Source organism: Dama dama, chromosome 2 (assembly GCF_033118175.1).
Source record: "Dama dama isolate Ldn47 chromosome 2, ASM3311817v1, whole genome shotgun sequence".
Taxonomy (NCBI): domain Eukaryota; kingdom Metazoa; phylum Chordata; class Mammalia; order Artiodactyla; family Cervidae; genus Dama; species Dama dama.
Window position 1 is genome coordinate 9,727,555 of NC_083682.1, and position 27,475 is coordinate 9,755,029.

Sequence of the window (27,475 nt, forward strand, 5' to 3'; positions counted from 1 at the left end):
GCACTTGGGCCGAAGCCAGCCTTTCCCCGGCGCCGGCTCCGGTGCGGCTGCGCCGTGAAGCCGCCAGCGGCGATTGGCCCAGGGGGTGAGAGGGGCGGGAGGTAAACGGAGGGAAGTCCGTCGTCCTGGGCGCGCGCCCGCCCGCGGCAGAGGAGCCGAGGGTCGGCTGGAGAGGAAGCAGCTTTCCGCTGCGTTGTTTTGGGCTCCGGGGGCCGAAAGGGGGAGGGAGGAGGGGCGAGAAATAAACACTACGTAGCGCAGGCTGCTCGCGGCCCACCGCCTGCCAGCCTGGCGGCCGGCCTGCCTGCGTGCGTGCGTGCGTGCGCTCGCTCGCGCGGGTTCCGTGCTGGCGCGTGAGGCGGAGGCGGCGCCTGCGCAGTCGGGCTCGGTCGACGGTTCGCAGGGGAGGAGGCGGCGGGAGGCGGAGGAGGCGGCGGCGATGGAGGTGAAGCGGCTGAAAGTGACCGAGCTGCGGTCGGAGCTGCAGCGGCGCGGCTTGGACTCGCGCGGCCTCAAGGTGGATCTGGCGCAGCGGTTGCAGGAGGCGCTGGACGCTGAGATGCTCGAGGACGAGGCCGGCGGTGGCGGGGCCGGGCCCGGCGGGGCCTGCAAGGCGGAGCCTCGGCCTGTGGCCGCGTCGGGCGGCGGCCCGGGCGGGGACGAGGAGGAGGACGAAGAGGAGGAGGAGGAGGACGAGGAGGCGCTGCTTGAGGACGAGGACGAAGAGCCACCCCCTGCCCAGGCCTCGGTCCAGGCCGCGCAGCCGCCGCCGGAGCCCCCGGAGGCGGCAGCCGTGGAGGCCGAGGCGGAGCCCGATGCTTCCGAGAAAGCGGCGGAGGAGGCCACAGCCGAGTCAGGTGGGGTAAACGGTGGCGAAGAGCAGGGCACCGGTAAGGGGGAGGAAGATGAACCGGAGGAGCGGAGCGGAGACGAGACGCCGGGATCCGAGGCGCCGGGTGACAAGGCCGCAGAGGAACAGGGTGAGGAGCTGGCAGCGGAGCCGGGCTCCAACGTGCCGGGTGCGCCCCTGACCCAGCACGGAGCCCTGCACCGCGGGGTCCCGATTCCCATTGCCGTTTGCCGGGACTCCTCAGGGGAAGTGGTTTTCGTCCTCTCCCCTCATTTCCGGAGGGTTTGTCTACCTCTGGTGGCCCCACTCTTTGCAGGAGGGAGGTTCCTTCCTAATGATTGCTTGTTTGGTGGTAGTGAATGGAAATAAAGTGGTTTCCCATGCGAACTGGTTACGAGCTACCTGTTGGAGCAGCCTCCCGCGGTGCGGTCCTTATCTTTTCCTAAACCTAGGAATTGTTGATTACATGGACAACCAGACCGACTGTTGGAGGCTTGGGCCTTTGGGCCACCCGACTGTTTACTTTTTCGCCATAAAATTAAGCAATAAGCTAAGTTCGTCAAGAGTTCGCCCCATCAAAAGCTCATTACTAGAGTTTGAGCCACACTAAAAATCTGGAAATCTAACCTTGCTTCTGCTTTTGCAGCAGCTCCTGCTTCGGTAGCTTGCAGTGTGAGGGTGTCAAGTTTAATAGTTAAGTAGGAAAGAGAAAGTCTTAATCTAGAACATTTAGAATAAGTTAGCTAACGTTACTTGGCTAGGGGTTTTACCTTGCCTGGATTATGATTAAATTTTAATCTTTCATTTGAGTGGATGTAGATGGGCAAATTTGTATGTTTACTGTATACTTAGCTAGACTTTTACATTTTGGGTCCCTGACTTCCTGATGAAATGATTGGGGTGTTGGTGGGTCCATTGAATAACCTTGTGGAAGAGAATGTATAGAGGTGCCCCGGGGAGTTAGTGACCTTCCTCTCTTCCTTTGAAGTGATTGGATGGTTACAGCTGATCCATAACTATCTGTCAGAGTGGGAGGAAAACTAGAGCTACTTCCCATTCTTACTATGAAGTGGCTTGCTTTTAGTTCCTTTTATAATACAGTTTTTAGGCTGCTGCTGGGTATGATGGTATAATTGGAACCCATTCTACAACAGTCACATGCAACTTGCAGCTTGTGCCATGTCCTGGAACAAAAATCCCATTACATAATCTTTGTCTTTATGTGTACCCCCAAAGAGCAGGTAAAAAAGCTTGAGAGAGAAAGAACTTCTTTAGAGAGGTTATTATTAAAAACCTTTAGTGTTAGTGTTGCAAACCACAGAAGTCCAAGGAAAAATTCTGTTTGTTTTTTTTTCCTCCTCCTGTAAAGAATGTTACTAAATATATGACAACACCTTTCTGCCCCAAATTATGTGAGGTAAAGATGCAGTATTATTTATGGCTCTCTTGTGACTTAATGGTTTGTTCTTGCAAGTTTCAGTAAAAATCTATGGTAACAGTTCTGTATAAAGTGCCAGAGTTCATTTGCTATGTAAGTAAAGCTGTGGATGGCTGTGCATTTTAAAGCTGGAAAGTCAAACTCTTCAAAAAAGAAAGAAAGAAAGAAATTGAGGCTTCTGTAACACAACACTGTGGGAAAGTGTTGAAAAATATACATTAGGTCTCTAGCTTAAATCCAAATCTGATAGTCAAGAATCAAAGTTAAGCTATGAAGTTTTTAAAAAACTTACGGCATGTTTCTTTTATGTCATATGAGTGGGAAAATCTGCAAGTTTGACCTGATTTAAGCAGATAAATTTAGAATGCAAAAATTGCCCAACTTTTAATCTACTTTTTGACTGTAATTAGTCCATAATGTCCTTTTAAAAAAATATAATAATAATACCATCCAATGACAGAAAGATAATCTTCGGAAATAAAACATTCTGTGGATGCAGTGGGAATAACCTGGCTCTTCTGACTAGACAGATATGCAGGTCCTCCTTTAGTTTCTGTTGGTTCTGAGCTTATTCTACACTCCAGTATGAAAACTGCTGTTTTTCTTTCCCTCATTTTTGTAGGAGATGACCAAGATAGTGAAAAATCAAAACCAGCAGGCTCAGATGGTGAGCGGCGGGGGGTAAAGAGACAGCGGGATGAGAAGGATGAACATGGCCGAGCTTACTATGAATTCCGAGAGGAGGCCTACCACAGCCGGTGAGGGAAACAGTCCCTTTCATTGAAGGGAGTCTCTGCTCCAATTTTGGTATACCTGATGTTGACTGGAGAGTCTGGTAAAAAGGGGTGGATTAAAAATGGAATAGGTTCTTATAGGCCTAAGTCTTTGATCGAATCCACCCTGAATGCTTCCCTTGCCCTTTTCTCATTTGCTGAAAGAAGCTGCCTGCTGGAATTTTATATTCACTGGTAGTTTAACAGACATAAAGTCATGCAGACACCTCTCGAATTAAAGGACTTTGGTTATATTATATTTGCTTTTCTCTCATATGTGTAGCTCAAAGTCTCCGCCACCCCCAGAAGAAGAGGTGAAAGATGAGGAAGAGGATCACACTCTTGTGAACCTGGACACGTGTATGTATAAGTCAGACAGGTTGGGGGTTTCAGCCAATCAAATGTTGAGAACCTGGACCTCTGTATGTATAAGGCAGACAGGTTGGGGTTTTAAACCAATCAAAAGAGATTTTGGGGACTGAAAACTTCCTGGCCTGCAGCTTTTAAGAGATTTAGACTTTGTATCCATTCTTGAGAACTGGGTACATTTGTGTTCTTTTGAAGGCTTAGAATGTTGCACATTGGAGTAAAAAGATTGCTTCTTTCTTAACAGATACCTCCGATCTCCATTTTCAAGTCAGCAAAGACCGCTATGGAGGGCAGCCACTTTTCTCAGAGAAGTTCCCCACTCTTTGGTCTGGGGCCAGAAGTACTTATGGAGTGACAAAGGGGAAAGTCTGCTTTGAGGCCAAGGTAGTGTGTACAGCCCATTAGGACCATTCATTTATTAAATTAGTCATTAAACTACTCTATACTGGACTTGCATCTATCAGTATTTTATTAAAGAAAGGTACCATACTTGAAAGATGATCTTAGCTCTAGTAACCAAGGAATTAACCCTCATGACTTTGGTTTACGTTCATCAACAGTTGTTTTTCTGACACTGAGTTGTGATAGTTGTTGTTTCTGGTTTGTATCAAAATTTTGTCTAACTCTGACTTTGCTTGAGTTGGTCAGAATATCTGAAGAGTTCCTTTTCTGACTTGGCCAGGTAACCCAGAATCTCCCAATGAAAGAAGGCTGCACAGAGGTTTCTCTCCTTCGAGTTGGATGGTCTGTTGATTTTTCCCATCCACAGCTTGGTAAAGTTATCTTTAACTTAACCGTGTTTGTGTTTGCTACTCTGTGGGAAGTTTGAATGTAGGTAAACTAATTTGCTGATTTTTCTAGGTGAGGATGAATTCTCTTATGGTTTCGATGGACGAGGACTCAAGGCAGAGAATGGGCAATTTGAGGAATTCGGCCAGACTTTTGGGGAGAATGATGTCATTGGCTGCTTTGCTGTAAGTGCTCCTGAAAGTTGTGGGTTGTAGCATAGAGTAGATGGAGGGCGCTGGAGATCCCTTCGCATCCCATCAGCTGCTGCTTTTCTGCAGTTGATGCATTGCTTGCATAGTTGTGTAGCAGTTGAAGTAAGGGGAAAAAAGATTGAGTTGCGAGATTAATCAACTGCAAGCCCTGTGTGCCCATAAATACTCTTGTCTTTTGTTGTAGAATTTTGAAGCTGAAGAAGTAGAACTTTCCTTTTCCAAGAATGGAGAAGACCTCGGTGTGGCATTCCGTATCAGCAAGGAATCCCTAGCAGATCGGGCCCTCCTACCCCACGTCCTCTGCAAAAATTGTGTTGTAGAATTAAATTTTGGTCAGAAGGAGGAGCCCTTCTTCCCACCACCAGAAGAGTTTGTGTTCATCCATGCAGTGCCTGTTGAGGAGCGCGTGCGCACTGCAGTCCCTCCCAAGACCATAGAGGAGTGTGAGGTATGCCAGAGAGGGTGCAGAACATTGGTGCTCATGCTTTTCACCTTTCTGCTCAAGCTTTGCCCAACTGGGAGCTGGGGAAGATGTTCTTAAGTTGGGCTTGGTAAACATGACCCTCAGGTTTGTCTTTTTTTTATTAGCATTCCTTGTTCTGTTTACTTGCAGGTGATTCTGATGGTGGGACTCCCTGGATCTGGAAAGACCCAGTGGGCCCTGAAATATGCAAAAGAAAACCCTGAGAAAAGATACAATGTCCTGGGAGCTGAGACTGTGCTCAATCAAATGAGGGTGAGTTGGTAGGGGATAAGTCACTCTGGTGTTCGCTTTTAAATACCAAGAAACTTATATAATCTTTTCCCAATGGAGTTGGGTCTTTCAGGTGTCTGAGATCAGAGGCCCCACAAATAAAGAAATGAGTTTTTGTTTTTTGTTTTCTTTTCCTTTGCTATGTTATCAGATTTCTGAAAGCTGGTAAAGCCTGGGGTGTTTCAGGCATATCCAGATTAAGACTGGAAATAAGTCCTGTAGGAAATGGACAGCATTCACAGCACCAAGAAATGGCAGTGAACTGATGTGGTGGCTTGGTGGCATTTACCAATGACTCTTGGGCTTTAACTTGCTTTGTAATTCTTTGTGTTTCTCTTCCTCTTAAACTCATCAGATGAAGGGGCTCGAGGAGCCAGAGATGGATCCCAAAAGCCGAGACCTTTTAGTTCAGCAAGCCTCCCAGTGCCTTAGTAAGCTGGTCCAGATTGCTTCCCGGACAAAGAGGAACTTCATTCTTGATCAGGTATTGTTCAAAAATTCAAAAGAAATCTAATTTAACAATATGTCCAAAGATAAAAGATTTGGTATCCATTTAACCTGATAAAATTGCTCAGAGTCAAAATAAGGTGCATATATAAAGACTAAATTAAGGAACAGAATCAGGTTACCCAGTTATAACCAAGAATTATGGTTGTAATGTTTTTTTGAATTGAGAGATACACTTCTCAATGTTTTTACCAGAGAGTATTTGGACCCAGGCTGTAAAACACATTATAGGGGTGATAGAGTGTGGTAGCTTTGGATTCATGACTCCACCACTTACTAGGTTTGTGACCTTGGACAAGTCTTGGTCTCTCTGACTCTCAAGTTTCATGTTGAGTAAAACAGGAAAACATCATGTAGCTTTTGAAGAATTTAGAGACTGTATAAATAAGTCCTCTAATCTAGTGCCTCACTTGTGAAGGATTCTCAGTAAGTGTTGGTTGAATTTAACTTTTACTCCTAAAACATCTATTACTTCTCCTGTCCCTAGTGTAATGTGTACAACTCTGGCCAACGGCGGAAGCTGTTACTGTTTAAGACTTTCTCCCGGAAAGTGGTGGTGGTTGTCCCTAATGAGGAGGACTGGAAGAAGAGGCTGGAGCTGAGGAAGGAAGTGGAGGGAGATGATGTGCCTGAGTCTATAATGCTGGAGATGAAAGGTGGGCTAACCTCTACAAGTTAGAGATCCTGGCCTTGGTCCATGCACACCTCCCTAGGGCCTCTTAGCACCTGGAGGATTCTTCACATGTGTAAAGTATAAATCTGAGGAATAAATTAATGAATGTGATCACTTGTGGAATAATGAATGAGCAGAATGAATGGTGAAGCAATAACCCCTTGATTCATTCTGATAAAATTAAAAAAAAAAAAAAATGGTGATAGGTCACAGGATAATCAAAACTCAAGGCAGAGGCTTCAGTGAGTCAGTTATTCATTTAGTAAATACTTAGGCGTGTTTGCTATTTGTCCAGTATAGTTCTAGACTTAGGGAAAGAATGAATGAAATGAAGCTCTGCCTTCACTGAATTTATGCTTTAGAGATGGAACATTCTCATGGTTCAGATGAAAATGGTGGTGGTTGGAGTGAATGATCTCAGCAGTATGTTTTGATTTCTATATCACATTAGGCTTGTTTTTTTATTTTTATTGTTTGTTGGTGTTGATTTTTGGTATGTGCCATATAAAGCTGTACAGCAAGGTTCCCTGGAAGGCAATATTAACCTTCTTGATTGATCTGGAGTTCTGCTGTTCACCTCTGAGTTTGGTTTTTCCCCATGCTGCCTTCAGCTCCTGGCATCCCACCAGAGCTGTCAGCTATTGGCTCTTTGAATTCTGACAATGCCTGAGTGTGGGAGCTGGTTTCACACTAAAGAGCTCAAGTTTACTCAGAATGAACTAGACCAATCCATAACTGATTTGGGGGCACTTGGAGGAATTTAGTTCAATTTTATGAAACTAAGGGCTAATTGGATTCAGTTAACAATCTGGAGCACCTCATTGAACTGAATTCCACTGGGACTCAGCCTCTGACCTTGATGTCCAGAGACTAGTGCTGGCCCATCCTACACAGGTGGTCAGTGAGACCCCTGTACTTTGCTTCCTGTTCTCAGATAGATGAGTACGTGCCTTCAGGCTTGGGTCAGTTTCTTCTTGAGTCTCTTTTAAAAGTGTATTTCTTAAAAAAAAAAAAAGAAGAAGAAAAGTGTATTTCTTATCTAACTACACCAGAACTTTCTCAGTTACTTTTACTCTCTGGCTGCCTGCTTCTGTCCTGATAAGAAACCTTAACCCAGTTCACTCTTAATTTATTAGGGATCACTTGAGAACTTGTAAATCTACAGTTTGCAGATAGCCCTTTGCCTGGGGCTGTTGCAATTAGCATGAACTTGTAGCGTGGACCCAGCGCATTTTTGTGCATTTATAGATGAGGCTTAGAAAACCCTGTTCTTCCTGTAGTGGAGTTTTCATTATGAGATATTACCCATTTTTGCACTTGGAGGCCCACAGAGCTTCTCTCTTACTCTTGTAGCCAACTTCTCTCTGCCTGAAAAATGCGACTATATGGATGAGGTGACATATGGGGAGCTGGAGAAGGAGGAGGCTCAGCCCATTGTCACTAAATACAAGGAGGAGGCAAGGAAGCTGCTGCCCCCCTCTGAGAAGCGGACAAACCGCCGGAACAATCGAAACAAGCGTAACCGGCAGAACCGAAGCCGAGGCCAAGGCTACGGTAAGTCCTGGGGACCTGCCAGCCCCCTCCTCAGTCTGTTCTCTGTGCTAAGTGCAGCTGGACCCACAGAAAAGGCCAGGCAACCACATCGGCTCACCAACATTAAGGATATCCGTTTATGGAGCTTATTTCTTCCTGTGTCCTTTACTCCTAGCTTCTTGTGCTTTTCCCATAATCTTGAAACAAAAAGTAGTTGTTTTTCAACAAAGTATTTGTTTCCTTGAAGAGCAGTGCTTGAACCTGCTCATTTATCTAGTTTTCATTTTTACATATGGATTCCCCCTTCACTATTATAGTTAATCTGAAGGATTTATGCAGGATTCTTTTTTTCTTTGTGTACTGGGTCAACCCAGCTATGTAGATCAGAAAGTGAATGCATTATTCAGTAATTTGGGGGGTTATGAAGTAAGTTAGCTTATTAGTGGAATTAATTTCCTCTCTCAGTTATCTAGTTTCGTCAGTTAACCCCCTTGATCCCCCTCCCACAATGTGCATTCAAATGTATGTGTGTGTGTGTAATTTTAAGTGTAAGTCAGCAAAAAATTTTTTGAGTGCTTGCTATGTGTTAGGCCCTGGGAATACCAACAGTTCCTGCCTTGGAAGAGCTTGGCATTTAAACTTTGTTCATTTGTATAAAACGGGTTTGGGCTGTGTGATACCCAAGATCCCTCCCAGGGCTGAAAGTCTGCAGCTCTGCAAATGGCAGTTTGACGCGTGTTTCTCACTCTGCCATGTGTCCTTTTGCCATCTTAAATGTTTTGCAGGAATTGGGGGGCTTCAAAAAGTGAAACCAAGGTGGCTTAGTTTTTCCTATGTCTCTGTTCCTCTGCCTTCCCCCCTCAGACTTTTTAAAAGATCCTGGCTGGTGCTTTAATTAACAATGTGTGAGCCTGACAGAAGCAGGCCTCCTATTCCCCCAGAATTGCCTTTGGCTCCGACTTTTTGATTTCCACTCAGATGTGGAGCCAGGACCCCATGCCAGCTGTCTGAGCGCGCTCTCCATTTCTCTTCCAGTGGGCGGGCAGCGCCGAGGCTACGACAACCGGGCCTACGGGCAGCAGTGCTGGGGGCAGTCTGGAAACAGAGGGGTGAGTGCAGCTCTCCTTCTGCTCCTCCCTCTGGGCCGTGATAGCCATTCCTATTGGCTTTGGGGAGCAGAGTGGTTTGGGCTGTTTTCTCAGGGCTTAGGGTTTTGCCCGTTTAATTGGTTCGTCTGGCAGAATATATCCTGGGAAGATTAAGCCTGTATATAATACCAAGCAAAGATATATCTCACTTAAGATGGGGGCTAGCAGGGGATTGTGATGCTACAGACCCATGCATCTTCACTCCTTCTCTTTCTCCTTTTCTCAGGGTTACCGTAACTTCTACGATCGATACAGGGGAGACTACGATCGATTCTATGGTCGAGATTATGAGTACAACAGATACAGAGACTATTACAGACAGCAGTATAATCGGGAGGTGAGTATCGTCTGGGCATGGAGAGATGAAGGGGCGGGCAGGACCAGAGGGAGGAGTACCGTGCCTCTCCGTCCTCAGCCCGCTGTGGCTCCACGTGACGGGGTCTCCCCTCTCTTCTAGTGGCCGAGTTACTACTACCACCATCCCCAGGACAGAGACCGATACTACAGGAACTACTACGGTTACCAAGGGTATCGGTGAAGCCCCTGCCACTGTCGCCTGTCAGCCACGAAGCTGAATCCCCGGGGGTGCCAAGCACCCCCCAAAACACAACCAAGGAAAACAGGGGCTGTCGGGGTGGGGCTGAGCTGCCGGGGAGGGGCGGTGGGGGGAGGGTGCGCAAGCAGGGGTGGGGGCGGGGGGAGGTGGAAACAAACAACAAAACTGTACATTTTTTTTAAAGTTTGTTGAAAAGAATATTGTCTTATTCTATAAAACATTTCAAACCTAGTTAGATATTTGTAATCAAAAAAAAAAAAAACATTTGCTCAGAAAGCAGCACTTAGGGCTGCCTGTCCTATATACCCTGCAGTCGGACAGGAAAAGAACTGAAAATGTCACCCTTCTGACATTCTAAGGCAGCTGGACTGGCAGCCGAGTAAGGGAGAGTGATGGTGAGGTGATGCGGAGAGGGTGGGAAGCATTCAAGGGTGCCTACTCTCCACAGCAGGCAGGAGCGGGGCAGAGGGCGAGCTTGTGACTGGGGCAGTGAAAATAAACGATTGGCTCTTATCAATCACTTGCACCAACTAACCGTTTGTATTTTCTTTACCGACCTTTCCCTCTCGGGATATCTGGTCCGGTGGGCTGGGAGGCCATAGTGTCCCTATCTCCACGTGCCCGTGCCTTTGTGCTGTTTGGCCAAGGCATGGCAGCTACCAATTGGGTGGTTCTATTATATAGGATCCCCAGGCCAAGGAGGCATGGGGACTGTTGGTGACTGGAGAGTAGACTAGTTTGTAGCCTCTCTGTACCCGTTTATGGATTTCCATAAGATCTGGGAGAAGAGTTGGGATTGCAGCCCTCAGTCTGAAGATGGTGATCTGCCGGTCTCTGCTCTCTTGTCTTCCAAGGCTGAGACAGGCGGGAAGTCTCTGAAATCATCTCTGTTAGAGAATCTGTCCTCTTCTGGTTCTAGAGAAGGAACGTTTCTCAGGGTTTCAGCTCACACAGAAACGAAGCAGGATTCTTTTCACTGCAGCAGGATATGTATATAGGTGAATCCTGTGGTGTTGGGCTACTGGGCCCAGGTGCTGAGAATAGCGACTATTTTATACAGTGTGGAGGGCCAGGGCCCTGCTGGCTTTTTTGATACACAGGTAGAGAGTGACTAGAAAAGGGGAGGGTGGGGGGGTGGGAGGCAGCTCAGTAGGGCTGCCGGAACTTGAGAAGAGCGTGAATGTGAGCGTGTGCATGCACAGGAGCACCCCTTCCTGACTTGTGGCAACAGGATTCCTCCTGGGGCATCTTCCCTGCGTGGCCCAGAGGCATCTAGCCAAGAGACTTCAGTTGGGATGCTAACTTTACTGACACCCTCCTAGTTCTTGACAGACAGCTTCAGGTCGCTGGTTCAAGACTATGGGTGGGATGTAGGAATGCTCTTTGAATACTGAGCTTCAGTTTTCATTCACCTTCCTGCTCAGCATTGTGTCAGCCAAGAGCTTACTCAGCAAACACCTCACATTGCTGCACTTCCTGGCGAGGGGAGTCCCAGGTTGTGCTACTAGAAAACACTTCACTTCCACTTCCTTACCTGGGCAGTCCTCTGTTGAAAATTTTGTGCTGAGATTTGATCTCCCTCTCCCTCTCCCACGGTTACTGCCGTGCCCAGGAGGGTGCACAGGCCCTGGTTCTGGCCCTCTAGTCACCTGTCTAGGACACCCCTCTGCTCCACCTGGACCTCTGACCCAGAGGCTGGAATGGGGTGCTGGTAGGCAATATGTTTGCTTGCTCACAGTGACGTCCTCTCTTTCTCCGGACACCTGCTTCTGTGGGTTTGTGTGTGGCAGTGGGTGAAGTGATTGCCTGAAGTTGTCTGCAACCCACTTTTTATTACCATTAAGGGGAGTGTTTGAGAAAGCTTTAGTGCTTATAGTGTCAGGGCAAGGAGATAAAAACTGGAGCCCAAAGAGATTCCCCTTAGGGCAAGATTATAATAGAAAATTGACTCCGAGGCAGAAACTGCCAGCTCTATTCAAATGTTTAGTCCTGCAGCAAATAGCATCTTTTTATAGTCTACAACACGGTTTGGGGATGCTAGGCCCTCAGGGCGGGGAGGGGGAAGGACAGAATTTAAGCCGCTTTGGGTTTTTTTGGGGGGCGGGGGGTACTTGCTGTTCACTTTTGACACTGGAAAGTCATCTTTTCATAAAAAGCTCTTTCTAGGTGGGTGGAGAGGGAAACTGCCACGTCCTTGTCGGTTTAGTCCAAGAGATCACTCGCAACAACAGTAGATGTCTGGGTTTTGTTTGTGTCTGTCTTTTTATTATGGAAAAAAAAAACAATGTTAAGGGGGGAAATGTGGATTAACAGGAGGGATCCCTAGCCTTGTTTTCCTTAGAAGACTTGTTTAGTGTTTTATCAGACGTCTGTTGTAGTTGTTGTAGGTGGAAAAGCTTGTGAGAAAAACAACCACCACATGGAGCCTGTAAATGTTTTTGCACAACCTGTAAAGCATTCTTGGAAGTGGCCAGTAAAAAAAGGGTTTTACCGTTTTAAAAAAATGTAACTGTGTCATTGTTTACATCTGTAACTTTTTCCTCCCCTGTTCTCATTACAACATTCTGGCAAAAATGTAGGCACGGTAGCTACCAGTTTTAGAATAAATAACCATTTGGATTGAATTCACCTTCTCTTCTGTGGCTGCACTGACTGGGAGAGTGTGTCACTGGGGGCTTTCCTCATGTCTGATGCTGCTGCTTAAGCTGTACTGGGTTCCAGTTAAGGGTGGCTTTCCTCTTGCAGAGCAGCTTCTCCCTTCCCATTCTACCATGCTTTCACTGGGGAACCAGCAACACCTTCACTCAGGGTTTGTTGGCTTACTTAAGTGCTTGCTTTTACTAAGAGTTTGAACCATTGGTGTAGAAGAAAATAAGTTATAACTCATGACTTCTGTGTTTTTGGCCTATCCTAAAACCAGTTGAATGCGTGAGGTTAAATGTAGGGTTGTCCATTTAGGGGCCACATACGTTTATTTGTAAGTAATTCCCACTTAGGGAAGCCTTGGTGGCTCAGTGGTGAAGAATCTGCCTGCCAATGCAGGAAGCGCGGGTTCAGTCCCTGGGTCCGGAAGATCTGGAGAAGGAAATGGCAACCCACTCTAGTATTCTTACCTGGGAAATCCCATGAACAGAGGAACCTGGTGGACTACAATCCACAGAGTAGAAAAAAGTCAGACATGACAGTGCCTAAACAACAACAAATTACCACTTAAAAGGAAGAGCCTGCTTATTCAGCAGAAGGTGTTTGATGGGGATTCTTTCCTAGTGAATTTGTAGAATGAGAAGGTAACTTTAGCTGACAAAAGCATTTGTGTCACTAGCATGGAACTGACCTTGATTGTAATTTCTAATAAATGGTCGGGGACTTATTAAGGCTGGGATACCACAGGCTTCTGACATGTAGGGTTTTGAAGCAGTGATGATATAGTTACTGCTGTAGCTCCTCCCTTTGGACATGACACAGATTCTCACCCTAGAGTCATAGCTTCGAGCCCAAAGGCTCTCCTTGATCTCAGTGTCTGCCCATTCTCTAGGATTCTTAAAGTTACTCAGTGTTATAGTTACTCATTTTAAGTGGTTATTTATAGCTTATGTCTTGTCTCTAGTAGCCTCTAATCACCCCCACCCCCACCTTTTCCCTAACTAGGGCTGCAGACATTCACCTCTAATCTGACAAGTATGAAAATTGAGTATGTAGAAGAACTGAGCAGAGGCTGCTTTAAAAAAAAAGAAAGAAAATCGAGATTACATTTTTTGAGATTACATTTTTTGAGTACTTCTGACTTTATGAAGTCTGAGCAGATGTAGAAATTTTCACTTACTCCTCTGGAATTTGCCCAACACTGTGATAACAGGAAAAGAGAAAGATTGTTTTATGCCCTGCTTGCCATTTAAGCATGTATAGTACAATCAAATTGTTAGATATTTAAATGCCTGCTATATGCCAGACACTGACAGGATGCAGAGATTTAAAAAAAACTTGATCCTTCGAGGAGTTTTCAACAGGCACTAAGAACTAAGCGGGCTTCCCTGGTGGCTCAGATGGTAAAGAATCCACCTGCAATGCGGGAGACTTGGGTTCTATCCTGGGTTAGGGAGATCACCTGGAAGAGGGAATGGCAACCCACTCTAATGTTCTTGCCTGGAGAATCTCCATGGACAGAGGAGCCTGGTGGGCTACAGTCCATGGAGTCACAAAGAGTTGGACACGGATTGAGCGACTAAGCACAGCACAAGAACTAAACAGGTTCCTGAACAGAATCTGGGTAGGTCCCCACTTCAGGAGGGAGACCAGGTTACTTTCTCGTTTCTTCCTGTCTAGGATGAGGGAATTAAATATCCCCAGGACCTGTTAGGGCTCTGGAATTCAGCAGCAGCTCCCCAAGTTCACTGGGTACCCCTGTAGCCTGTGGAGACATCCACAGGAATCTAAGTTATTCCCCTGGTTTCCTCTCTATTCTCCCCGTGCTTGTCTTTCTGTGTGAAAGTGTGAGGAAGCTGGGGGTGATATGCTTTCTCTAATATAAGTCACCCACACCTACTGCAAAGCAGCTCCTGCCCCTAAGTGTATCCCAGGACACAGCATGAGCTGATCGAGGCTTCCCCGGGGAAAGGATGTATTCCTGAATGGGGGGTGGGGAATCTTAATCCATTAGGAGCAGAGATCCTGAGACTACGACCTTCTCTGCCTTGGCCTTGGTCCCACCTCCTTATGTCCCTTGGAAGGAAAAGGCTGCTAGAAAAAGTATTCTGGGGCTTTATAAACCTCTGCCGAGGCTGAGCCCAGGAGGCGCTCGTGAGACAAGCCTCTGGCCGGTCAGCTTGCTGGCTGGACCACTACGAGGGGTGGTAAGCGAACCAGGGGCGGGGACATTAATCCTAGCGGATGTGACAGAATAGGCCTGAATGGGAAGTGGGAGAATAGCAAGCCCCAGTTCTAGCAGGAAGCCAAAACTGAACAATTTAGGGCTTATCCAACTCCTAGGGAGAACAAGAGCCAGCCAAGGAACAGCACCCCCAAGCCGAACGGTGCGGGAATTGTCACACTTGTGTTTCCGCTCTGAAGGAGCTTCCACTAGGCAAGCTGTAGGGACCCAGATTCTCATAAAATCCACGCGTCAGGCGCCTACTATATCGGCGTGCTTGCCGGGGTTCCCTTGTCCCAAGATCCTTGGTTATAGCCGCCCGTGTGCCTTCACCTGGATCGGGTGGACGTTGACGTCCAGCCTCCGGGCTGGGGAGAGGCTGGCGAGGACACAGGCAGCCATTTTGAGACACATGAGCACGGAAGGGACCATATTGAGACCTCCGGCTGCCTGGGGCCGCCATTTTAAGTATGGGCCCGGCGGAGAAGCCCTGTACGGTGAAACGCTGTGACGCGCGGCCGCCGTATTGGCGCGGGCCCCATGGCGGCGGCCATCTTGGGGGGGGCCTGCTGTGGGCGCAGCCATCTTAGAAGTAAAACCGGCCCCTCCTCAGGAACTGGAACTGAGCTCCTCCCCGCTCCCTGGGTACCTCCTGTCTTCGACTTACCTCGGGAATCCCTTCCTAAGTTTGCCCGGTTCGGTCTGTTTTCTTTTTCATTTGTCTTCATCGCGTTCTTGTGTACGTGTAGGAGTGCTCTCTGTAGCCTCTGAGTGCCCGTTGGTAACAATTCTCCCACTTGAGACGCTTTCTCTTGCTCGCCATCCCCTCTAACCCGGCGAATCTCTGATCCTAGAGAATGTCTAACGCGCTTTGACTGGCCCTGTTCCCTGGTTATGGCAAGCCTTTCTACCTGTCGCACCCACCACCAAATCTATTGACTGATGAGCCTCTCCCCCCAAGAACCGTAACACAGGAGCTGTCCTCTGAGACTCTGGATGACTTTATTCTTCACATGGCTTTAGCCTCCCAATAGCTCCAAGGTGAGACTGAGAGCAAGCACCCAGCCCATCCCTCTCTCCATTGTCTGAGCAGGTCACAGAGGGAAGCCGGCGGGACGCTGACAGAGTCTGACAGCCCTTCTGTGGGTGGAGTACGCGTGCCCCGAGTCACAGGGTGCTTTGGGTCTGCCGCAGGGGGCGAGGAGATGGAGACGGCAGACAGGTGACGGAGGGCTTGGGCTTCGGATAACCTCACAGGGTTGGGCAAGGGCTAGGGGTGGGATGCAGGGGTCCTCGGGGGCTCACGACAGTTACTGACATAAATAAGGAAGGGCCCGGGAGAGGGGAAAGGTGAAGAGTTGTGAAGAGGAACAGGGCAGCTCAGAGGAGAGCACAGAAGAATTTCTTCTCCCGGAAAGGGTTCTCCGAAGTGGGCACAGGGGTGATGAGGGGGTCCTCACAGGCGTGGGCATCACAATAAGTCATCAGGTCTGCTGCTGCCTTGGACACCTGGGGCACAGCCAGGAGGGGAATTGTTAGCCAGAAATCCCGAAGGGGGCTGCAGCCTCCTTCCCCAAATAGATTATCTTTTGCCATCCTTAGGACTCCTTAAGGCAGTCTTCTCTTCCCTCATCACCCACAGAGACATGGAGCCAGCTTTCCTTACAGATGCCAAGACTCCTTCCATGATCTCAAGGAGTCAGTGAAAGAAAGCCTCTCTTAGCCTGAGGTTTGGGCACCTAGGTACAGCCTGCCAACTAATGGGATCCAGGGCCCCACCCACCTTTATCCGGCACAAGCTGGCTTCGATCTTAAGCTGTTCCACCATCTTGCGGGCTTGCCCAATACTCATAGTGCTGTTCACAGGGGTCTCCCCTTTCATCCTGGAGAAAAGAGACAGCTCAGAGCGTGCTAGGGGGCCCTGCACAATTTCAGCTGAAGGCCCCGTTCCCCCATTACGCCTCATCAACCATTGTAAAGCTGGGTCATATACCCTAATATTTTACTCCCCTCTTATTCCCAACCTCCCTGGCCTTTTCCATCTCCCCGTTCCTCAGCTAAGGAAGCGGAGAAGTGGAATGAGATGCTCCCAAACTCCTACAAGGCCTGGGCTACAGATCATCAAACATATGAATGACTGAAGGCTTTACAGCCCTCACGCTATCTCTGTTCCTAGCTCTGAAAACCACAGCTAGAAAGAGACCCACCCTAACAAGGAGGGCACATAACCCCCACCTGCCCCCTTAAGCCCCAAAGGGAGAAAAGCAGGATGCTCCCTACTCACCTGAGGCCACAGGCAGCGACAGTCCCAAGGAATATGATCAGTGGGGTGCACCAAAACCTTCTGCCTGAGATGGGTACCCCACCTTGCAGGGAGTTGCAGCTGAGAGTATCTGACGCTGCAGCAGAAGCAGCTAAAACAGAGAAGGCCACTGGGGAGGGTCAGGTCAGAGGCCAGTGGAGGGCTGGTCCGGGTTTCTGCAGCTCCAGCACTGGCTGATACCTGAAGGATGAAGGATGCTAGAAGGAGCAGCTCAGATCCTGGCGTATACCAACTGTCTGGCCAGTGGGGGAGCCTGGCTGCTGCCTGCAGCCCCTGTGCACACCCCCACTGTTAACGTTTCACTGCCTGCCCTTCCCCATTGCAGGCATCCAGAGTCTGGGCTAGAGCCCTCCCCAAAGGAGCTGGAAGTAGCTGAGTCCCAGGCAGACACCCCCCTCAAATGGGGTGGTCTGGACCTGTGACAGCCCCTGCAGTGAAGTCAGTAGAGACTGCGTGAGACCCTGCTCATTTGAAATTCTGACATCAGCTGGGCAGTCGCCCCCTCCATCCCTCCTCCCTCTACCCTGACACAGCATTTAGCACCTGAATCTTCGTTTCTCTTCCAGGGACCCTCCATTCCCCATATCCAGGAAAATGTGATGAGCTACAGGTTTCAGCTTCTAGATCACCACTTAACATTCTAGCTACAAGTGGAGAATCCAAGGGCAGCAAGGTCCATCAGAAAGATGTCTGAAGAAATGGCAGACCAAAGAGAAGAAGGAGAAGCTGGGGAAAAAGAGGCATGCAGAGACCAGATCAAAGAATCCGACAAAGAAGAGGTAGGGGAGAGTCGGTGGGTGTTTCTGGAAATAGATGGACTTCCTGGATGCGTGTGTGTGTGTGTGTGTGTGTGTGTGTGTGTGTGTGTGTCTGTGTGTGTGTGTCTGTGTGTGTGTGTGTTGGTTTGAGAAATTGCCTCTTAACGTCTGCAGCGTTGTGCGTGGTGCTGTGGGGAGTGCAAAGATGTGCACAACACTGACCTTACCCTCTGAGGGATCTTGTTTGGGGTGAATAGACGTATACAAAATAGAAAGTGCCACCCGCCAAGACCTAGTCTAGATAATGCGCTGTGGGAACTCAGAGAAAAAGTCTGGTTAGGGTCGGAGGAGGTCGATGGCGCGTCTTTAAAGCTGGAGACAAATCACGGGCCTGAAATGCTACCACTCTTGTGAATAGGGGCCAGTCAGCTCCTATTGCGTGATGCCGGCGCATCACGCAAAATTCCTAGGTACCCGCAGATTGCAACGTTCCCGGGGTGAATGCTCTCTGCCTTGGAAGCCCACGGGTCCAAGGAGATGTGCGCAATAAAAATCAGCTCCTGTCGGACGCCCGCCTCTCCCCCTTTTGGGGGTTAAATGACTGATAGTGAAGGTGTAGGCGGAGTGCCGCGATTGCGGCCTCGAGGGGCTGGCTGAGAGGGATGCTGCTGATTCAGCATTTCCTGGAGCATATCTTGGAGCCTGGAGGGAGATGCCTATCCGCTTTGGTTTTGGTTACCAAAGGGGGAGGGGGTAACGGACCACAGAGAGGGAGAGTGCCGGGTGCTTGGAGGTGGGAACCTGGCCGTCTGGAAGGCCCCGCCCCCTGCGCCGGGCCCCGCCCCGGACAAGGCCCGCTCCCCTCCGCTACAGAGGCGGCCGGCGGAAGGGGGCGGAACTTCCCTGGGAGGCGGAAGTGCCTTCTCGCCGTTGCCCTGGCAGCGCGCGCGACTGGTGAGTCTGCGGAGCTGACGCTGCGGGCTGGATGGCTTCTATGGTGGTGCAGTTGCGTGGGGTCTCTGGGCAACGCGCCGGTCACCTAATCGGAGGGGTCTGGCCGCAAGCGGCCGTTGGCCGCAGGACGCCCTGTCGGGCATGGAGCGCGGTCTTGTCTGGGAGCGAGCGCAGCGCCAGGAGGAGAGAAACAACTCGGGAGGCAATAGTAGCTGCGCTTGAGGTTGCTGGCTTTGAGTCCGCCTGTGCGACCTTAGACAAGTCGCGAATTCTCCCCGTGCAGCCACCTCGCAGTGTGGAATCGTGTGTATAAATCCGCCTTAGAAGAATTTTAAGGCGTTCATCCTCTGTATGTAATATGTTGCTATGAATGACCATCAAAGTGGCCTGTCCTAAAATCAGGTGACCCGAGGATGGGTTCAGCTGAGGAACTCTAGCACAGGGGGGTGGTGAGAAAGCTCAGTGGAGGATGGGAAGGGATAATTGGCTGAGAAACACAATCAGTTGGAGAAAAGCCATATGAAACAAAGGCTTTGCTATGTCTTGCTGTCTCTGGTTCCTCAAAGCCATTCTGGTCAGCGTGTCTTTTTTGTCCTCACCTCCCCGGTGAAACGAGCCATTCTTTCCCCTTCTCGGTATTTTTCCAGGAACCACCAGCTGCTTCGTCCCATGGCCAGGAGTGGCGTCCAGGTGGCAAAGCACCTAGGAACCCAAAGCCTGAACCCGGGGTCAGACCCCCTGCACTCCCCGTCATGGTCAATGACCCACCAGTACCTGCCTTACTGTGGGCCCAGGAGATGGGCCACGTCATGGCAGGCCGTGCCCGCAAGCTGCTACTGCAGTTTGGAGTGTTCTTCTGTACCATCCTCCTCCTGCTCTGGGTGTCTGTCTTCCTCTATGGCTCCTTCTACTATTCCTACATGCCGACAGTCAGCCACCTCAGCCCTGTGCATTTCCACTACAGGTGAGAAGGGTCTTCTATCAAAGTAGAGGAATCCTGTGAGAGAATTTCTGCAAGTACCATTGGCGCATATTGAGGAAAGCCCTCTTATTTACAGAGGAGGACACTTGAGCCTAGTGCACTTATATTGACTTATAGCCCAATGTTGGGCCAGGTCTGGGCTAGTAGGGCTCTAGGGCCCTAGTCCTGTCTCTGGTTACTGAAATCTGGTTTAAAAAACAAACCAAAAAAGCCCTCTCCTAGACTGTCATTATGAGGGTCAATTCAATTTAGGCTGGATCAGACCTCTCTCAGGGCTACTGTAGACTTTTAAGCTAACCCAACCTCTCAACTCATCTCAGAACTAATCTGGCCTTCAGTAGAGAAGATATGAGGAAAGCGGTATTTGCCTTTCATATCACTTCTTCCCACTGCTCGTTGTCTGCTGCAATAGAGCTTATGAAAACAAGGTGTCTAGGTTCACAAACTCCCAGAGTCCTACTTGTCTGAATCCTCACTTCCTTCCCATTTTACAGATCCTGCCAAATTCTCTCCCCTTCTTTTAAAAATGACTACAGGACCAATCAAGAGGTGCTGATAAGGAGACTATTATCAATGGTCCAAAGTTGTTTTTTTCTTTTTTCTTTCCATGTCCTGAATCCCTGGTCATGAGCCATAATTTCTAAGGCAGAGCTGCTTAAACTTTTAGTAGGCATGGATCTCATGAAAGCTATGGCCCTTCCTGTCATAAGAACCTACTTATTGATACATGCCCATGTGAAATTTTGCCTACAGTTGGAAGGGTCTGTAAGCCGCTGTGGGTCCCTTTGGAGGAGTTTTCTCGAACTAGGCCCCAGACCAGAACTTTGGAATCAGAATCTAGAGGGGTAGTACCCAGGAATCTGTTTTATTTTTTTAGGAATCTGCATTTTTATCAGCTTCCCAAGTAAGTCTTTAGAAACAATTAAGTCTGAAACTAGTCAGCTAAGTGTCCATAGGTTTCCATTTAAGAATGTCTACCTTCATGAGAAGAAATAAACACAAGTAGCAGAGAGAGAATTTAAAAGACTCATTCTAGTGTCTTGAGTCTCCTGGCTGCACTTCTTCTCCGTCTCTCTATAACAGAGAAGGATACCTGTTCTGGAAGAAAGGATGGAGGACAGGAAAGGGAGTCCCAGGGGCCCAGGAGGTGTGTGGATAAGTAAGGCAGACTGTAACTTAGCAGAGTATCATCCTCATTCTCATTTAGGACGGACTGCGAATCCTCCACCTCCTTACTCTGCTCGTTCCCTGTTGCCAATGTCACACTGGCTAAGGGTGGACGTGATCGGGTGAGTATGGGAACTGAACAGAGGTTTCATTAGAGCTTTGATGACTTGAAACAAGAACACCTGGGAAAGACCTTGATATCAGGGACTGAGTAACAGAGACTAAAAGGAAAGCTTTCAAGGAAAGGGAGGTTAAAAAAAATTGAAGTCCAAATGAATTGAATGGGTTATTCTTTCCTCCTTAAATTGTTTCAGCCAGGCCATATCTGCTAGATAAAGGGGTGTTTTAGATCTAAAAGAACTTAAAGAAACCAGCTATCTCACTGAACTAGGATGGAATCCACCCAAGAATTTTGAAAGTATGTTGTTATGACACTATTGAGAGATACACGTAACCTTCCATTACAAAGGGTACTGTGCCAGAGGACTGGCCAAATGCCAGTATATCTTCAATAAACCTGAAAGCCCTGGGAAATGCAAAGTAGGAATGCATCCTTCTTTATTAGGGAAGTTGGTTGAAGCTCTGCAAAAGGGTAGGATCCCAGAACACTTCAGAAGGACCCTGGAGGATCAACAGCATTTCTGATCACCAGAGTATTTTGACTTGTCAGCAGCATAATGAGAAGTAATCAGTGGTCAAACTAAAAGTTTAAAAATCATTTGAAAATGATTTTTCAAAAATTGTACTTGGGAGGATACTGACCTGAAGATAGAAAATACGGAGGATAGAAATAAATGGTCACTCTGAAGGGAGGAATGTAAGCTATAGAGTTTTGGACCCCCTGGGGTTGACAATACAAATAACCCGGAAGACTGTGTATCTTGTGACATCTTCCCATGTACCGCCAGAGTACCACTATCCAGAAAGCTTACCAGGTGGGATGAGTGGATCCCAAATGGAGATTTCAAAGTGGTGAAGTGGAGAATTTCCTGGCAGTCCAGTGGTTAGGACTCCGCACTTTCACTGCCGGGGGTCCTGGTTCAAATCTGGTTCAGGAGCTAAGATCCTGCACGTTGCACAGCATGGTCAAAAAAAGTGGTGGAGTGGAGTGTTGGGCATTGTGAGACAGAGGATTATCTATTTAGTTCTGCTACTCAGGAAAGTAATGTGGAGAGTACTATAGAATATTCTGTGAAAACATCGGTTCATTGTGTTTTTGTGGCTCAATAATAATAATAAATGGAATATATTGAGAGGGGAGTAGAAACAAGGTCACAGTACATCTACACCTGGGATGGTGCATGCTGTTGTGTGGCTTCCTGTTGTAGATGGTAATGGTTGGTGACACAGGGAGCCTAAAACCATCAGGTACCAGACTGCTGGGGGAGGAAGGAGTGGAAGGATGAAGGGTGAGGCCCAAGTTCCCCAATAAGTAAAGCAGCTTGATCATTTCATTGATTTCTAGTGAACATTTTTGAATGAGTGAGTGAAATAATGGGTCTATTTTGTGGGTAACAGCTTGTTTAGAAGTAGATGTTGTCCTGCTTCAAAGAGCTCACAGGATTGATGGAAATCTCTACATTGCATTAAGTAGCAAAGATGCAGTTCCTGTATTTCAGAAGCATTTGCAAAGAATTAGGTCTTCTGGAGACTATGGCGATGGTGAGGCTCAATGTGGGAATGGAGATTTCTCCGTCAGGCAGACAAATGTGAACAAAGGCAGGAGTCCTTCACAAGATTCTGGTATTAGCAATTTTTGGATCCCCTTGGAGGAGATGACATAATTACTGGCTTAAAAAGAAACAAATACATATATGTGTGTGTATATACATCAGTTTAGTCGCTCGGTCGTGTCCAACTCTACAACCCCACAGACTGCAGCACGCTAGGCCTCCCTGTCCGTCACTAACTCCCGGAGTTTACTCAAACTCATGTACATTGATTTGGTGATACCAACACAAAATAAATAAATATATATTTATTATATATATATATATTATATATAAATCTTTATTGCTATATAATTGGAATAGCATACAAGTCACCCATTCAAAATGTACGGTTCAGTCGTTTTTAATATATTCACAGCTGAGCAACAGTCACCATAATCAATTTGAGAACATTTTCATCACCCCAGAAAAAAACTCATACCCAATACCTAGCAGTCACTCCCCATTTCCCTCCTGCTCACCCAGAGAACTACCTGTTTTAATGTTTCAAAGAATTCAGTGAAGCAGCCAGCTTAGATTACCTGGCCTCTGCATGGGGGTAGGACTCTCATGGAATCCATTTTTTTCAAGAGAGTCAGACTGAAGGGACTTCCCTGGTGGTTTAGGGGTTAAGACTCTGCACTTCCAATGCAAGGAGTGCGGGTTCATTCCCTCGTCGGGGAACTAAGATCCCATATGCTGCACAGTGTGGTCAAAGAAACGAACAACAAAAGGTAAAAAATAATAATTCAGACTGAAAATAAGAAAGTATATAAAGAAATTTTGATCAGTGGATTTTCACCTGTTACTCTCGGGATAAAATGCTCAAAGTACCTTCATAGCAGTAAATCTAGATAGTTCACTATTAGGGTTGTGTGCGTTTGTGCTAAGTCACTTCAGTCGTGTCCAACCCTGTGCAGCCTTGTGGGCTGTAGCCCACCAGGCTCCTCTGTCCATGGGACTCTCCAGGCACAAATACTGGAGTGGGTTGCCATGCCCTTCTCCAGGGGATCTTCCAAACCCAGGGATCGAGCCTGGGTTGGCAGATTCTTTACCATCTGACCCACCAGGGAAGCCCTCACTATTAGGGTTAGGGCACTCTTTTTTTTCAAAAAACATTTTTTTTAAATCCATTCCCTCTTTGGTTAAAACCAAAAGCTTTACCATCACCCCTGTAATCCTTGTGGATCACCCTGAGGGGGTCATGCACAGGACAAGCATAGTCAAATATAGGATTAGAGGAGTATAGGAATGGTCAGGAATAACTAGGGTATGTTTGGTGGCAAATCTTTAATCTTTTGAGCTTAATCCCAGTGAAGATGCCTTCCCACTGTGAGTCTCAGGGTTCTACCAACAGAACCAAGGTAAGGGACCCAGAAGGACACAGTTACTGTGGGAGAGCTAGCTAGGGAAATGGTGAGTGCTTTTGGCACTCTGCTAATTAGTAATGTAAGTGAAGGCAGGCTGGGCCCGAGGGGATGGCCTCACGGGGACAAAGAGGCCTGAGTCACAGATGGCCCAGTTGGCACCATGACGGTTCACTTTTGGAAAAGAAATGTGACACAACTTTTCTCGAACAGAGTGATTCAGGAGTGTCGATACTGAAGATCTCAGAAGTGAGAGGGATTCAGCTACCAGAAGGGGGCAGCACCTTCTTGGGAAGAGGGAGATTTGAGAGGCCTGTTTTCATAGTGGAGGAAATTGTATTTGGAGGGGTAGCGGGGAGGTGGGACAGGGACAGTGCAATTAAAAAAATTTTTTTGAAAGAGATGCCGACCACCTTGGGCAGGTACTGATGTATGGACAGCCGTACCGCGTTACCTTAGAGCTTGAGCTGCCAGAGTCTCCTGTGAATCAAGATTTGGGCATGTTCTTGGTCACCATCTCATGCTACACCAGAGGCGGCCGGATCATCTCCACCTCGTCACGCTCCGTGAGTGTCCATGGCCTGTCTAGGAGGTTGTGGAGAATGATGACAGATGTCAGAGTATCTGGGTGAGGCTTCAGGAGAAAACATTCTGAGGTCTGAGACACAGACACGGACACTTCAGCATGGCAAGAGGTGTCAGTTTACCAAACCAGATAAACGCCCCCTCCCCCCCGCCCCAGACCTCCAATGAGCACACCCATCTTTGGGGCTAAAGTCTGAAGAGTGGTGCCGCCCTGAAAACGGGCTTTTTTGGAGCCAGCGAGACCAGGCCTCAAGTCCTCACTCAGAAACATACTAGCTGAGGGCCAACTTACTTAACCCCTTGAAGCAAATATAGTAGTAACTCCCTCATAGACTGGTTTGGAATTCCATGAGGAAATAGTGGGTGTTCAATAAATGTTAGACTCCGTTTCTTAACTGTCAACTGAACCATCTCATGAAGCAAATTCCTGAATGTCCACATGGGGGAAAAAAGCCTCAGATGGTACACTGGCGTGTGTACTAGTTCCAGTGTACTAGAATAGATGGTACCCTGTTCTAGATTATAGAACCATGCTGGGGAAAGGTAGATGACAGATGGTGTGGGGCTTCACCTGGGAGGCTTTCTTAGAAGAGGAGACTTTGTTGTATTGGAATAGAGACATGTGGTTGGGAAGGGCAGGGCAGGGATGTCTTCAAACTTTTGCAATGATGGGGTCGAGACTTGGGGCATGGTAGGAAGTGAAAGGGAGTAGGGGACCTAAGGAAGAAGCCGCCTTCATACCCTGCTCAGGGGTGGTTTTGAGGGTGGGCACCCATGCCCAGCCTCTCCTCCCTGTTCAGGGGTGGTTTTGAGGGTCGGCGCCCATCCCCAGCCTCTCCTCCCTGTTCAGGGGTGGTTTTGAGGGTCGGCGCCCGTCCCCAGCCTCTCTTCCCTGGCCCTGGCAGGTGATGCTACATTACCGCTCAAGCCTGCTCCAGATGCTCGACACACTGGTCTTCTCTAGCCTCCTGCTGTTTGGCTTTGCGGAGCAGAAGCAGCTCTTGGAGGTGGAGCTATACCCAGAATACAGAGAAAACTCGGTAAGGAGAGGAGGAGGACAGGAGACAGCCCTCCCCACAAGCCCAGAATTTTACCCAAGGAGCTTCCGGGCTCGGTCAGGAGGGACCGCGGTGGAGGCTGGAAGCGGGCCTCAGATTGGGCTGGTAAGCGTGACAGCAGGATCCTGACCTGATGTGCTGCCGCCACTGCCCTCCCGCCCACAGTATGTGCCGACCACTGGAGCCATCATCGAGATCCACAGCAAGCGCATCCAGATGTACGGAGCCTACCTCCGCATCCACGCCCACTTCACTGGGCTCAGGTGAGGCAGTGCCCACGTGGCCTGGGCAGCCCTCGTGGGCCTGTCCTTAAGTGAAGAGGGTCCTAAGCAGAGGTGACGGGCTTTGCCTGGGCCACAGGTTCTCAGCCCTGGCTGCACATCACATATCAGGAGCCTGAGGAACTTTTAGAAAAATACCGATGCCTGGGCCCCACCCCCAAGACTAGGATTTGTTATGGTCCTATCTGGCTGCCAGACTTTTTTTTTTTAATATTTATTTATTTGGCTGTGCCAGCTTTCAGTTGCAGCATGTGGGATCTAATTCCCTGACCAACCAGGGATTGAACCCAGGCCCCCTGCTTTGGGAGTGGAGTCTTAGCCACTGGACCTTAGTCAGGGAAGTCCCCAGCCATCAGCCTTCCTGAAAGCACCCCCGGGGGAGGTCATGTGCAGTCAGAGTGGAGAAATGTTCTCTTGAACCGCTGGCTCAGTGGGTAGGAGGCAGAGGGCGGAGACCAGCTCTCACCAAGCTCTAGTGAACTGCCCTAGAAATTACTTCTGGGAGATGAGAAGGCTGGCACTCCCTGGTAGCTGTACTCCCCTCCTGTCTACTCCCTGCTTCAGGTACCTACTGTACAACTTCCCGATGACCTGCGCCTTCGTAGGTGTCGCCAGCAACTTCACCTTCCTCAGCGTCATTGTGCTCTTCAGCTACATGCAGTGGGTGTGGGGGGGCGTCTGGCCCCGGCAGCGCCTCTCTTTGCAGGTCTCAAAGGACCCCTTCCTCTCCCCTTCATGGTTCTTCTTTGGGGAGTGGGCCGGGGCGTGTTGGGGGCTGGGGCAGAAGGGTTCAGTCACTCCGGTGAGGGAAGGCAGGCCTTGCTGCTCAGGAGTTTCCCCTCCACAGGTAAACATCCGAAACCGAAAACGCTCCCGCAAGGAAGTCCAGCAAAAGATCTCTGCCCATCAGCCAGGTAGAGGTGATGGCTGGGGGCTGGGTGAGGGGGGTGCTCCTGCGCCATCCAGAATGAGGCTTTAGGTGCTTGCCTGCTAAGCTGAAGGTCAAGAGAAAGACGGGACGGGGTGACATTGGCACTGCCATCCAGGCACAGCCACCCTAGTCCTGTCCTGTCCTCTACCCCCTTTGGAGGCACAGGGCCCCAAGGCCAGGAGGAGTCCCCCCAGCTGTCACCTGTTACAGAGGACGGTGAGAGCCACGTGGATCCCTCTGGGACAGGTATGGTGGAGCCGCCCGACCTTCCTGACTCCTCCTCGGTCCTCCCCTTCAGCCTCCTCCAGACTGACCTCTGTCTTCCCCCCTGGGGCTGCAGAAGGCCAGCTGTCCGAGGAGGAGAAAACAGACCAACAGCCCCTGAGTGGCGAGGAGGAACTGGAGCCCGAGGCCAGTGATGGTGAGGGACGCTGTGCGGCAGGACCCGGGGGGGGGGGGGGGGGGGGGCATGTGGGCAGGGCGGAGGCTACCCTGGGCGGGGGCGGGGCCCCTGGCCTGGAATTTCCCCTTTCAGATTTCGTTTTCTCTCCCCTGGCCCAGGTTCAGGCTCCTGGGAAGATGCAGCTCTGCTGACGGAGGCCAACCTGGCTGCCTCTGGCTCTGCCCCTGCCCCCGAGACCGTGGGCAGCTCGGAGCCCTCTGTGGGCTCCGTCCGACAGCGCCCCATCTGCTCTAGCTCCTGAGCGAGTAGGGCCGAGTCCCCACATGCTGGCCCTTTTCCACCTGCTCCCTTTCTCTCTCCGGGGCTCCCCCAATAATAAACTATTTTCGTGCCAGCTGCCTCCCTGACTCTGAAGTGGATTCAGGGTCATTTAAAAACCTGGTGTTCCCCAGGCATTCCCCGCCCTGACTGGAGGAGGTGGTCTTGTC

General features: G+C 49.0%; 3 protein-coding genes across 10 annotated transcripts; 2 read left to right on the forward strand and 1 right to left on the reverse strand.

The window, feature by feature from the left end:
• Positions 1 to 416: 416 nt before the first annotated feature.
• On the forward strand, positions 417 to 12,226 carry HNRNPUL2 (heterogeneous nuclear ribonucleoprotein U like 2). The gene is made up of 14 exons (XM_061165502.1): positions 417 to 980; positions 2,911 to 3,046; positions 3,345 to 3,421; positions 3,675 to 3,814; positions 4,113 to 4,203; positions 4,292 to 4,404; positions 4,616 to 4,879; positions 5,045 to 5,167; positions 5,541 to 5,669; positions 6,180 to 6,348; positions 7,719 to 7,919; positions 8,934 to 9,007; positions 9,273 to 9,383; positions 9,504 to 12,226. Exons 1-14 carry the CDS (start codon positions 440 to 442, stop codon positions 9,582 to 9,584), a joined length of 2,250 nt encoding a protein of 749 aa, XP_061021485.1. The 5' UTR covers positions 417 to 439; the 3' UTR covers positions 9,585 to 12,226.
• A 2,724-nt stretch (positions 12,227 to 14,950) lies between these two features.
• On the forward strand, positions 14,951 to 27,385 carry BSCL2 (BSCL2 lipid droplet biogenesis associated, seipin). 8 transcript variants are annotated; one of them, XM_061165539.1, is made up of 13 exons: positions 14,951 to 15,169; positions 15,324 to 15,510; positions 17,359 to 17,571; positions 19,152 to 19,468; positions 20,694 to 20,775; positions 24,152 to 24,295; positions 25,220 to 25,354; positions 25,538 to 25,635; positions 26,218 to 26,359; positions 26,501 to 26,566; positions 26,740 to 26,830; positions 26,925 to 27,005; positions 27,146 to 27,385. In XM_061165539.1, the coding sequence occupies exons 3-13, from the start codon at positions 17,479 to 17,481 to the stop codon at positions 27,286 to 27,288; spliced, it is 1,392 nt and encodes a 463-aa protein (XP_061021522.1). In that variant the 5' UTR covers positions 14,951 to 15,169; positions 15,324 to 15,510; positions 17,359 to 17,478; the 3' UTR covers positions 27,289 to 27,385. The 8 variants fall into 8 exon arrangements, with proteins under 8 accessions (XP_061021522.1, XP_061021539.1, XP_061021530.1 ...); XM_061165556.1 differs by lacking the exon at positions 15,324 to 15,510 and adding an exon at positions 15,563 to 15,691; XM_061165547.1 differs by having other exon boundaries at positions 14,951 to 15,114.
• On the reverse strand, positions 15,698 to 17,345 carry GNG3 (G protein subunit gamma 3). The gene is made up of 3 exons (XM_061165627.1): positions 16,754 to 17,345; positions 16,253 to 16,352; positions 15,698 to 15,978 (listed from the first exon to the last, which is right to left on the reverse strand). The coding sequence occupies exons 2-3, from the start codon at positions 16,349 to 16,351 to the stop codon at positions 15,850 to 15,852; spliced, it is 228 nt and encodes a 75-aa protein (XP_061021610.1). The 5' UTR covers position 16,352; positions 16,754 to 17,345; the 3' UTR covers positions 15,698 to 15,849.
• Positions 27,386 to 27,475: the final 90 nt, after the last annotated feature.

Bases quoted from the DNA above. Each gene is read 5' to 3' on its own strand.
- HNRNPUL2 (XM_061165502.1), top strand. From the start codon at position 440: ATGGAGGTGAAGCGGCTGAAAGTGACCGAGCTGCGGTCGGAGCTGCAG. The intron at 5,168-5,540 runs GTGAGTTGGTAG...TAAACTCATCAG, and splicing joins CTGTGCTCAATCAAATGAGG to ATGAAGGGGCTCGAGGAGCC. The intron at 6,349-7,718 runs GTGGGCTAACCT...TTACTCTTGTAG, and splicing joins TATAATGCTGGAGATGAAAG to CCAACTTCTCTCTGCCTGAA.
- GNG3 (XM_061165627.1), bottom strand. From the start codon at position 16,351: ATGAAAGGGGAGACCCCTGTGAACAGCACTATGAGTATTGGGCAAGCC. The intron at 15,979-16,252 runs GTGGGTGGGGCC...GCTGTGCCCCAG, and splicing joins CCAGCTTGTGCCGGATAAAG to GTGTCCAAGGCAGCAGCAGA.
- BSCL2 (XM_061165529.1), top strand. From the start codon at position 17,479: ATGTCTGAAGAAATGGCAGACCAAAGAGAAGAAGGAGAAGCTGGGGAA. The intron at 19,469-20,693 runs GTGAGAAGGGTC...ATTCTCATTTAG, and splicing joins CCTGTGCATTTCCACTACAG to GACGGACTGCGAATCCTCCA. The intron at 25,636-26,217 runs GTGAGGCAGTGC...TCCCTGCTTCAG, and splicing joins GCCCACTTCACTGGGCTCAG to GTACCTACTGTACAACTTCC.